At 38.1% G+C, this 12649-nt stretch overlaps 1 protein-coding gene across 2 annotated transcripts in view; it reads left to right on the top strand.

Moving 5' to 3' along the window:
* The window catches only part of SYTL5 (synaptotagmin like 5), a 79232-nt gene that overhangs the window by 49729 nt on the left and 16854 nt on the right, over positions 1-12649 (top strand). The window contains exons 7-11 of one of the 2 annotated variants that reach the window (XM_003202999.4): positions 1039-1195; positions 2874-3003; positions 4948-5054; positions 8839-8931; positions 12307-12372. In XM_003202999.4, coding sequence (XP_003203047.1) covers positions 1039-1195; positions 2874-3003; positions 4948-5054; positions 8839-8931; positions 12307-12372 — 553 coding nt within the window. The remainder of the gene's footprint in view (positions 1-1038; positions 1196-2873; positions 3004-4947; positions 5055-8838; positions 8932-12306; positions 12373-12649) is intronic. The other variant, XM_010725066.3, reaches the window with a different exon arrangement.

Genomic DNA, 12649 nt, shown 5'->3' with positions numbered 1-12649 from the left:
TTTTCTCCAGCAAAATTGCACTTCCATTGTCCTTTGGTGCTGTGTTTTCTGCATGAAAAAGGCTGTGGTGCTTGCATCAATTGCTGTTTATCAGTAATTATTTGAAATAGTAACTAGGACTGTGTACAGAACTGTTACTGTCTGGAAAGGCTCAGTTACAGTTCCCTAGGTTATGAAGGAAAATGAAAATATCTGAACTGATGTTTGCAGGGAAAGAGGGAAGAACAGATGAGTCAGGAACTTGGATTTTTGCTCCTAATCAAATTTCAAATGGAAATAGGACTTAAGCTGGAAACATTAAAATAAATTTTAAAATCATTTTCATTCTTTCAAGAGTTAAAAAGTGATAAAAATAAAAAGTACAACAGCTTACCCTTCCTAGCACTCTAACGCATGGACTGATCAATATTTCCTAATAGAAAATGTCCCCTTTGTCTGTTGCAGCATTAGATAGCAATTGGGCATGGTGACTACAGGTTATTTTTTCTCACTTTTCAGTCTGGGTGAAATGATCTGCCAGCTGGGGTCACAAGTCATTGTCATTATATAAATAGGAAAGCGCTCTTCTAGCAGGAGAGAGGATAATTGTTTTTCTGGAGAGGAAGGAGAGTGCACAGCTGAGGATTTTAGAGTTCCTGGGGATAGTGCTGGCAGAATTGGTCAGAACTGTCAGATCCTGGTAATTTTTCTTCAAAATGAGGAGCAGCTCATTCCCTGTGTGGGAAGTCCCACTGGAGGCCTCACACCTTTTGCTGAGATGCTCGTGTACTGTCACATGAACATGTGGCAATGCAGCAAGTGGAGAAGAGGCGCCTGCTCGGGCTATTCACACTTCTGGCAGAGATGCTGAAAACAGGTGTATGCGTGACATAATTGATTCACCCCAGCTTATGTTTGTCTTTCCAGTTGACCGTTTCCTTGCAGTGGATGACACGGTTCATCCAGAGCAATGTAATTCTAATAAACTGTTATCAGTGATATTTTATTCTGTGGTTTGCTGGAAACAGTAATGCTTATTTACTCTTATCTCCTTCCCAGAGGAAGCACTCTTTCCCTGAACAGCAGCGATACCGAAGCTGCTGCAAGCCATCTAAGAGGGGCCGTGGGCCCTGCAAACAGAAGCAGTACTTCCATAGCTTCCCTCCTGAGGTCGCCGGCACTGAGCACAGACAGCATGACTGCGGATTATAGCAGGGTAAGTTCCCTGATGTAGAGCTGACACCAAACAGGGCTGGCGCTGAGGAAGACAGCTTGGCTGGTGTCTGCTCTGTTAGATCAATTTGTAGCTCAGGAAGGACGAGCCCGGTGGAGAAGATTTTGTTTCTTCCGTAATTCTGCTGGGACCAGTGAAGGTCTCTACTAGAGCAAGATTTGTCATGCTCTATCAGTGATGTGGTTTTTGGTTTGGCAGGCATTTTTCTGTCTAAAAATTGCTGCTGATATCCAGAATTGCATAATGACTTACAGATTCTGCAGTGGGAAGCACAGGGGATGAGTTTACATGTTTTTGACACTGTAGGGCCTTGAATAAGTGCCGTGAGCTAAGGATGTGACTCTCCAGCATGCAGGGCCCAGCACACTCCCCTTGACTTCTGAGGGAAAAGATTAGCACTTGCAGAAAAGCAGGCAGTACCTATTCTAACTTTTTTCTGGATTTGATAAATTATGACATAGCACACAATGTGTGCTGGATGCTGTCAGAATGAAACATCTGGGATTATTTGCTGTTATTAGGCCTCCAGAGGTGTAGATGGCCATGTCTGAGTCAGCATTCTTGGCTGCTTCATAATAAGCAGGATTTGGCTCACCTCAGCCAGAAGCAAACACTGTCTTCATTCCTTTATCAGACAGCTGCTCTTGGCTGTATGCTGGGCGGAAGAACCATCCTGCATTCGTTTTGGTCATCCCTCCTAAGAAATCAGGCTTGTTCCAGTGAGTTAGTGGGCATGGTGGTGATGGATTGACGGTTGGCCTACATGATCTTGAAGGTCTTTTCCAACTTCAGTGATTCTATCATTCTAAGTTGATCCAAGTTGCCACAACACAAGCTGTGTAGAAGGAAAGGCAAATTTATAGTCAGAGATAATTCTTTTATTGCTGGAAAGAAGTAGATGAGCTTTTGAACTCTATTTCATTGAGAGAACACATCCATTTGTTCCAGCTTCCAAGTACTTTGTCTAATTTATAATCTTTCATAAAAATGAATTAGTATTTGTGAAGGCCAGTTATGAGTGCTGTAAATAAGTTAATACTTGTTTTATTTATATTCTTGCTAGCACACACATTGACTTTATTTCAAGTGCATTAGATGTCATTGAAAAAGACAAATCCATTCAATTAGGACACAGTTGATGTTGTTAGCTATTCCTTGTACAAGAAGGCAAAAAGAAAAGTAATAATATCAAGCATACTAGCTTTATTTAAGGAATTATGCTATCATAATTTAATTAGTTCAAATCCATTTACTTCTAATCTGACTTAAATTATGCTGGTATAAAGCCAGTATTTCTTAGTATTTCATAGTATTTCTTCTTCTTTTTTTTTGTTTTTTGTTTTACATAATTTCTAGGCTAAATTAGCATTGAATAGTTTGGTTTTTTTTTTACTTTCCTTCCCTCACTCCTGATGTATTACTCTGATTTTTCAGTTGCGAGCTCAGACTGTACACATGAATTGCAACTTTTTGCAAATTTTATGCATGATCTTCACTAAGCAGCATAGAGTAAGTTGTAAACTAAATGTATTCAGTTATAGTCCAGGTGCTAAAGAAGCTTTGGATTTCTGGAAGTTAATAGAAATGGTGCTTTTGTACACTGATGGTAAGTAAGTTCAATTTTTGTATTTCTGGTATGTGCTTTTTTCTTACTGGGCAGGACACTGGCTCAGAAAATGGCATGATTATTCCAGTAAGTGAAAGTGTACCTGAAGATTTAGTAAAGAAGCACCATAGGAAAGCATCTGGAACACCTTCCATTGCAGTTTCTAGAGTATCTTTGTCATCAGGCAAGTATTAAGTCTTCTTTATTTCTGCTAGCCCTTACCATTAGAAGATTATGGCTATTCTTGTAGGTTTGTGATTTCTGTTTTTAGTGCACATCAGAAAATCAGGGATAAGAGTCATGTACTTGTTGATGTTCATTCTACTAATTCATCTTTTTTCTAACTAAATTTATGCCGGTTGATAAGTTTCATGTTTGAAAATATGGTAATCCTTACTGGCAAATTACATATTCTTGGACTTGCTACAAGATTTTATTCACAGTTTCACATTGTTAAATCAATCCCTCGGTGGTCAACCATATAAATAATATCTGTGAGCTATCTGTATAAAATACTGCAATTGCATTTCACACCTTCTTTGCTTGGGAACAAATCACACTGAGAAACAATGAGCTGTCAGATAACAAGTCCCTTACAGCTGTCACGTCGTTTTGGTTTTTATACATGATGCACTGAACCACTTGGTTTAGCTGTGATTTACCTCATTTCATTGGAGGCTGCTAGGTAAATGAGGCTTGCACAAGAAGATGCTGTCACAGCCTCTTTGCAGTGGTGGGTGGAGATCCTCCTTTCCTACCTGAAACGGGAGGCAAGAGTGTCGTGCACTCTTCTCCCTTTTACTTTGCTTCTTACAGGCTAACAGAGTGGGTTCAGATTCACGTTTCTCTCTGAAGAACAGCGCAGGGCTTACTCTCTTTCATTTGAATTTAGCCCAAAGCAGAAACCTAGGGACATGTCCCACTGAGCTAACCAAAGGAGTTACAGTCCTCATCTTAGATTTTTTTCACTTCAAAGCATCAGGATTTCTTTGAGAATTCTGCATTATGCAATTCCTGGCAGAGGCATTTCTGGCTATTACTTTATTTCTGAAACAACTGTTTCTTCTGCTTCTGCTGCCTTAGAAATTAAAGGCTTTCTGAGCAGCATTTACGAGCTGGCCTCATTTTACCAAAGTATATGCTGAGCAAAATTGCAGGCAGCATGGGAACATCCCTCAGACTCTTCATTGTCTTATTTCTGGGGGATTTCAGAGGCTGCTGGCACAGCTGCCCAGAGAAGCTGTGGTGCCCCTTCCCTGGAGACGCTCAAGGCCAGGTTGGATGGGGCCCTGGGCAGCCTGAGCTGGTGGGGGGCAGCCCTGCCCACGGCAGGGGTTGGGTGGGTGGGCTTTGAGCTCCCTTTCAGCCCAAACTGTTCTGTGATTCTGTGGCATAAGATCAAAATGCAGACCTTTCCTGTCACATCTATAGACCAGGAAGAGGATGAACAGCTGAAAACTTTATATAGATTCTTATCTGCAGGATGTAGAAGTATTCTCTTCCTTTATTTTTTTCTCAATTTATTGAACAGTAGCACAAAAATTTAATGGGGAGAACAAAGAAAATATTTCTCTAAAATATCTAGCATCTCTTGTGCCTTTAAAGAGGGGATGAGAAACTTGTGGAAATGAAAAAAATGTAGAGTCTGAGACTTACTTGCTTTGACCCTTTCTGCACAGTGGTGGCAGAAATGCTTTCTGTGCCCAGCTGTATCTCAGGCTGCTTAAATCTGAAGGAGATACTGAAGGGTGTTTGGTTATGGTAGGTGACGTGATCGTCTCTACAAATGCTTGGGCGTTATTCCAAGTAATGCAGTATTCCAAGGTCTAACATACAAAGTAAAAAGCTTGATCTGTCATGTCATCCACAGGAGACAATTACATCAGATAAAAAGTGCACGTGAAAAATGTTGGCAGAAGGCCAAATAGCACCGTAAAACGTTTTTCTATTTTTCCTCTTGATGGTCATTTGTCATAGAGTCTGTGACCAATATGTACAGAAATGCAATTCTAACATTTTTCCTATAAAAACAGTCTGAGACAGCACTCAGTAAAGAGTAGCAAGGCAAAAGTGGCAGTATTCTTTACGCAAAATTGTAATGAACTGCTTTGTTATTTTCATTTTCTAGACCGTAGCCGATCTGAGATAGATTTGAGTGAATCTTACTCTGAAGGAAAACAGGATACCTTGAGCGTAAGAAGCAAATCCGTACCTAGCGCCTTAGATGAGGAGCTGGTGAGTTGTAAACATGTGAATGTTTATCTGGCAGAAATCATGTTTACTCAGTCTTAGAAAATCAGCACTGTATGTATAAGTGATGCAAAATGTAAGTTGAGGGGTATTTAATGAGTTTTTAAACAGTTTCATTTTTCTTTAGTCTGTTGGCTGTAGAATGATTCCAGTGAATAACAGCTTGCTATTAATTTGCTACTTTTTGAGTTTTCAGGTGAATAAAACCGAATTTCAGGCTCTAGATTATAGATACTCCAAAGTGCTGTTGACTCCTACTTTCTTCATTTTTAATTTTTATACTGAAAAATACTATACTTTAACAGCTGTAATCTTTATCTGTTTCTGGTTTTTGTCCTGTTTCTTTGGAAGATGAAGCCCTCCCTATCTTTCCTACCACTTTTCCCAATCTCTTCTTTCTGTTAATCAGTTTCTTACATACATCTACATACCTCTTTTTGTGTGTTCTGTAAAGACTGCCTTTCCTGATGTGATAGCCAACTTCCCTCTCATTATGCACATATTCAAGACAGACACACAAGTTGCAGATGTGCATCAATGCCATGAAAAGAAAAAAAAATCCTAGCTTGTTGAGTATGCATGAGGAAAAGAGTAATTTGAACATTTTTTCATCTAATCATAGTTGTTTTTAAGTTTCCAAATGCAAATGGTTTGCTTGAAAAAGAAAAAAAGAAAAGAAAAAAGAGGAGAAGAAACATTACCTGCTGCAGCAGTCTTTTGCCATAATACTTTCCTACCCATCTGCTCTTTTCAGAGTGGCATTGGCCATGGGAGATGTGTCCCTTTCTTGTAATGTCTGATAGTTGGGGATTTGTGGAAAACAGTATGTTGGGATTCCCATCTGTTTCTTGGATTGTAACTACCTAGTGAATTTGCTCTGTTTGATGAAACATTTAGGAAATAACAAGCTATTTCTATGCATCAGATTTATGTTGAAATAACCTTCAAAAATTAATGTTTTATTATTTAATTTTAGTAAAAAAAAAGAGTGCGTTCTTGATTTAGAAGTTGGAAAAGATGGCAGAAGAGAACCATAAAATAAGAAAATAAGAGCTTTAAATATTTTATGTTGGTTTCCTGCTCTAGTTGTACGGAGTGTGATAGTTGTCACTTGGAAATTTCTTTAAGGCATGCACCAGAAGTGTCTTGTCTAGAGTAGTTTTAGGTTATTTGATTTTTGCCTTCCTTGTACAAAGAAGGGAGTTTTTGCTTACTCTAAATGAAATGTCAGATTGCATCTCAGCATATTTTTAGGGTAGTTTGACTCATGGGACTACTTCAGTATCTTGCCTTAGATTACATATGAATGCTGTGTTTTGAGATGAAGGTTATACTCCTGCTGGAGTTTGGTTTTGTGGTGCTTGATATAAGAGACAAAAATAAGAATATCTGATGAAAATAACAACAGTTCCTTCAGTCTGAGAGGAATTATGACTTTCTTCATCTTGATTGGCTGGTGGACCTAGCTGAGGTCCTTTAGTCTCTTGTAGGTGATGGGAACTGATGGTAGTGGTGTGAGAGATGCCACACATTAATAAGATAAGCAGATTGCCAGCTGGAAAGGTGGAAAAAGCATTTTAGCTGCTCTGCTCCCGGCTTTATCAATAGCACCACTTACATATAGAGGTAGAGATTGAGTGGTATTTTTCTTCTTACTCTTGGAAGTGGGAAGGGACCAGAAAGCTGCATGCTGTGGTATTTTCAAGGAATCAGCTAACCACGTAGTGCTGCACTCGGCTGTGTGTGCACCTTATCTTGAGAGATGTGCGTTGAATTCCTGACCAAGTAGTGTTCATTACATGCTCAGCTGCTTTATTAGAAGGAATTGGATAATGTGCATTTTATAACCCCCTCTGGAGACCGCGAGATTAGTGTTCTTCCAGCTCTAACTTTAATAGGCTTATATAAGCTAATAACACTAACCAATTATATAGCTACTGTTCTGTAACACCTACTGAGAAACATAATCATTGTAGTGGAAAAGGAATTAAGCGCTTACGTTAAATGGTAACCATTTGTTTTAAATTTATATATCCGCTTGCAGACAAAAATTGGTGATCACCTACTTACCATTAGGACTCAGCGCTCTGAGAGTTTGAATTTTGGGTGGTGCTTTGTGGAGCCAGGAGTTGATGATCCTTATGGGTCTCTCCCAACTCAGGGTATTCTGTGATTCTACAACTCCCTGTCATGGAAGCACTGTCAACACTTGAGTGTCTAAACCCTAAACATCCCTCTGCAAAGATGGTACCTCACTGTCATTTGTCCTGTGTATAATTATTCACCAATCAAAATTCAGCACTTGATTTTTAACACCACATATGTGTATACAACCATGTAAGGGAAAGAGTTGGGTTGTATTACCAGAATTGCTTCTCTTTGATGCACTGGCTGGAAGAACACCTTGCCGGTGTCATTTTCATATTTTTGTGTCGCTTGAATTCTAAAGTCAGTAAGGAGAGTAGAAGTGAAGAGTGCTTGTTTATTTTATTTTATTTTTTGAATTAATTAATTTATTTACTTTTGAAGGATTCAACAGTGTTTCTCATGAGAATAGTGTACTATGTTGTGCCTGGGTCTCCATGGACATTTTCTTTACGGTGTGAAGTATCTATGACATTTTGTTCTGCAGTGGACCCCGAATAGAAAAGGAAGGAAACACACCATCAGAGGAGGCTCACTGTAAAAACATGAGGCTAAGAGGGTTTTTTTTTTTCTCTTCAGTATGTAATTTTTTGTCCCAAATAAAGTGATGGCTTGTCCTCGTTTCCCTTTGCTCAACATTAAATGTGCACGATTGTGGTTGGAAAGTAGTAATAAAAAATTTTGCATAGCTTTCAGCTGATTCATTTCAGTAACTGGAGCAAAGGATTAGAGAAGTAACAGCTAGTTTTATGCATACTAATAATGAACACTTTGCGGATCTTTAAATAAACAATGACAGTTCAGCTCTCCAGAAGCATTTCTTTTCTGCTCTTGTTCCTAATTAGGATAGAAGTCTGTGTGATCTCTGTTTAGTTTAGAAGGTATAGAGAATGGTTGTGCAACAGTGAGGTAGGTCGCCACATGAGACTTGTATAGTTGCAAAGCAGATATGAAGGATTTGTACATTTGGCTTCCATAAAAACATACCTGCCATAAGGCTTAAGGAGATCCTTGAAATTTCCCAGCTGCTCTGAATAGAATGGAAGATGACTTTTTTCCCTGTAATTTTTGCTTCAAGTTAAGAATCCTATTAGGATTATCAGCCAAATACTAAATTTCTTGTTAGGTTTTATTTTATTGCTGTACTTAAAAAATAATATATTTTTCCTGGATATGACCTAAGGATGTTGGATTTCAGTCTTGCTTATTAGAATTCATCCATATATATATATATATGAAGGTGTGCAACTAATGATTTCTTTGTATTTTTTTCTGATTATTATTGCAATAATGCATTATTTTAAAGCAAGAATTTTTTTTATGTGAACAGTTATTAATTATGCAAAATTATATGTCTACAGAATAAGATAATGAGTGTGTGTCATTTCTTCCATTTTTTAAGCAGTTGAAACCTGAAATCTAATGACCTCTTTTTCTTTTTCTGTGTACCTGTGCAAAAATATGGAAAATGTTAGTCAAAATTCCTCTGGAGATTAGAATTCTCAATGCATCCTTGTGTCATCTTGCCAAAGCAGAAAATATGTGAAACAATGTCAGGGGACAGAGGCTGACCAAATACAGTGGAGAACACAATGACTGAATTGCACATTTCTTTCTCATTTAGGATTCTCTGGATGAAACAGAAGAAGATATTGATGACATCGTGGCCTCTCGTTATTCAAGGAAACATGGACATCTGACAAGTGGATTATCAAGAGTAAGATCTTGAGTAGAAAATTTGCTTTTTTCCTTTCATATCAGACCATTATTTCTTCAAAATGGAGATAAACATTGTACCACTTAGAAGCATTACAGTTTATATTTTTGTAGCTTTCCTGACTATTTCATCCTACAGTCGAGGAACATGCTTTAGCTTTTAGATAGTGTTCTGACTACTAAGATTTTTCCACTGTTCAGAGCTAAGACATTGATCTCTGCAGCACATGTGGGAAGCAACAACCTTTTTTCATCAACAGATTTGTCCACACATTCAGATTACTGCCAAGCTAATATTTGGGGAAGGCAAGCCATAGATGTTTGCAGCATATGGTGACTCTGCTTTCCAGAGGAGCATTTAATTTGTTTGAAATAAGTAGAACAAAGCTGTGGTCTGTTCTTCCATCTTATTTTGCTTTCTGAATGCTAAGGTTCTTGGGACACAAATATTCATCCTTCCATTAACTGTGACAGGACTGTTACGCCACCTCAATCTCAAAAAGTATTTCTTTTTACAGTGAGAAAGGAGACATTTGGGGGGTTCTGGTGGGTGCCAGCTTTTCTACCTCCTAAAATAACTGTGGTAATTTTTTTTGTGTCAGTCATGCCCACAAACTGTATAATATAAATCAGATGTTTGAGTCTTTTGGTTATCTGTTGCAACTTGGTGTTGGTTTTGAATGGTTGCATTTTCAAGTTGTTACAAATGCTTGGTATGCAACAAAATTAGCATAACAAGTCTTATGCAGCTCTTTTTACAGTCAGTTATTCACTGTTAATAGGAATAGTCTTTAACATGTCTAGTTTATAAATATGTAGTATGTACTGCATTACTGGTATCTGACACTTAGGATGTGTGCATCTCATCTCTAGTGATGTCTTGGAGCATTATCTAGCCACTGTTTTTCATGCCTTGTGCTGAGAGTAGCTCTGGCCAGCACACAGAGTAGCAGTAGGTTGCAACAAACAACAGATTGAGGGTGAGAGACTTGAAGAGAACAGATAGCTGGGGAGTCTTATGCTAAAAGAGAAGAGAAAATATGGTCCATGACACTGATTAGTGAACTGTTCTTTTCAGACTGCATTCCCATTAGCCTTCCTGTAGGCATAGCTGTGGGAATACACATTTAAGTTCTTGATCCCAAAGAGATGGTGTTGGCTGAACCCAAACTTGGCTTATCTGAGAACAACAAAGGGCTGAGAGAAGTGTCCCTGGAGAACATTTTGGTATCTCAGCTCTGCCTATGTCCAGACTTTTTTTTTTCCCTTTTAATTTGCGTAATTTGAAGAAACAGCTACAACAGAGATATGTGGCATGTCACACCAAATCAGACCTGAGGAAATGTGGCTTGTTTGATATTGGTCTAATAAAACCCACTTCTCTGAGGCTGACTATGACTCATTGTCTCCATGCCTTGCTGGCCCAATGATTTCACAGGCAGAATTGTTTTTCTTTCCTCTGAATATTGGTAGGTAGGTTGCAAGCACTTAAGTGCTTTCTCAATTCATCCCATTAATTGAGGAACTGTATTTAGAGATCCTTCCCTCTGTGTTCTGTAGGCAGAATTCTGCCTGTACATTGGATTTCATCCATTTTATGTAGAGTCCATTTTTGACCTTTTCCTAAGCAGACTGCAGCTTTGTTGCTGCTGGAGATTTGAGGTAATCTCACATCTTAATGCTCTTATTACTTTGTACTCACCCTAAAGTGATTGTTAATGTTAGTGCATGCAGTGCTAATGGAGAAATTTTGAAAGGCCAGCTACTACTTTCTTGAAGAACGTATCAGTATTACAGGTTCACTGTGGCTTCTTTGTGTTTGTGTTATTAGTTATTAACATTAATTCTCTCTAGTATTTTTTTTCCTTTTCTTATTAAATGCTTTTGAGCCTTCTGCCTCATACAATTTTTTCCCTGTATTTTACTTGTCTGTCAAATGACTATGTACTATTATTATGTCACATTGCAGTAATGTTGTTAGTGAACAGTAGGCTTCAAGTGCATTTTTTTTTAATATGAGAATTAAAAGTATGGCAAGGGTACTCTAATACTAAACATTCGAAATAAAAGAAATATTTCAGAAGGTAAAAATGCTTTATATCTACTTATATGATGGGCGAGTGAAAATAGGAATGAAAAATGGCATTGAACAGGAATTGTAGCTTAGCATTATGATGTTTTCTTTCTGTTTTTCCAAAACTAATACGTGAACAGTTTATTTAGTTTTCCCCGCATCCTTCACTGGTTCCTTTCCTAAGCACATCAATGTGTGGCTGTCAAGACCTATCATGTCATTAAGACTGAGTTGTTCCTGTGCCTTCCTGCTCCAGTAAGATAAGATTCAGAACAAGTGTAGTTCATAGTGATGGACTAAAATGAGGCTAAGCAACCTCCATGTGCAGTGCTTGTTTACTACTTATGCAACTGGAAAATGATTAGATTTCCTAGGGACATTGCGTTTAGCGTATGTAAAAGCTGTTGTAATTTCCACAGAACAGAATGTGCAGAAAGAAGACAAATGTGTCATACTGTGGTTTCTAAGCAGTTGAGAAATTGCATTTGCATAGACTCTAAGGTCAGAGATCATCTATGTGTTTAGGATTTCCCAATTGTTTTTCCCTTGCTGCCAGTGTACCTAAAGATCAACAAAAAGGATATTTGGGTTCAAGAGAACAGATGTTCCCTCTGGCCACATTGGTGTAACCTTATTAGATTTTTGAGATGGGTACACGGATGGTTATTTTCTTTTTTGTTTCTTCTTCTGGACTCTGTTCTTTCTTCCTTCCTGTAGGTTCCAGGGAAGGATGTAGTTTCCCATGAATTAATTGTTGAGATTTTCAGATATTACTCAAATAAGCAGACACTAGAAGGAGTTTTCCCCAGTATTCTGTAACTGTATTTTTCCCCCCAGTGACATGTTTAAACATTTATGCATATTTTTTCCATCTGTACTTACAAACTCCTCTGAGAAACTGCTTTTTTGTTGTTGTTATTGTTGTTGCTGTTTACAAAGGCACCAGTGCTGCAATACAGGGATGCTCACCTTTTGACTAGCCTAAGTAAGAACTGAGTTCACAGAGGTGTAACTGGGGCACATCCAAGGACAATCTGATAGGAATCTAAATTTTTTTCTTTTTGAGACAGCAGATAACTTCATTTCTATTTAATCACCTTGAGCCATGTGTCCTTCAGCACTTGAAGTATTTGGAAAACACTTTGCATGTCTCTGCAATATCTTTTCCTTCTTTCTTGCTGTGGCTTTGTGAATTGCATTTACCTGTCTGTGTAGGTAATGCATTATGACTGCATTTATTCTTTCTTACTGCAGCTATCTAATGCTCTTTTCTGTTGACCTTTTGCACTGCTTTCTTTAAAGAACTTCCCAGAAGGCTCTGACAGAAAATGGAACTTCTTAAATGTGCCTGAAACAGACGGTGATACTGTGAGTTCTCTGCAATCCTCTGCTTAACTTACTTTGAAGATTTCTCTCTTTTTTCCCTCTGAATTGAAAACTGTATCTGTATGTCTTGCAAAGTGGGATTTATATTGTTATGCATCTCTTTGAGTGGTCTTATTCAAAGACTAGAAATCTGTCAAATGTTTTCTTCTGAGAATGTCTTCGCATATTGCTCCAATTTTCTTTAAAAACATTTAATTCTTTTCTAAGTGAAATCTTTTGGAAGAGGATATTCCTGTTGCAATACTCCATAGGACAGCAG

This window comes from Meleagris gallopavo, chromosome 1 (genome assembly GCF_000146605.3).
Source record: "Meleagris gallopavo isolate NT-WF06-2002-E0010 breed Aviagen turkey brand Nicholas breeding stock chromosome 1, Turkey_5.1, whole genome shotgun sequence".
NCBI lineage: Eukaryota > Metazoa > Chordata > Aves > Galliformes > Phasianidae > Meleagris > Meleagris gallopavo.
Note: the sequence above shows the minus strand (reverse complement) of the source record. Positions and strands in the feature narration are given on the sequence as shown.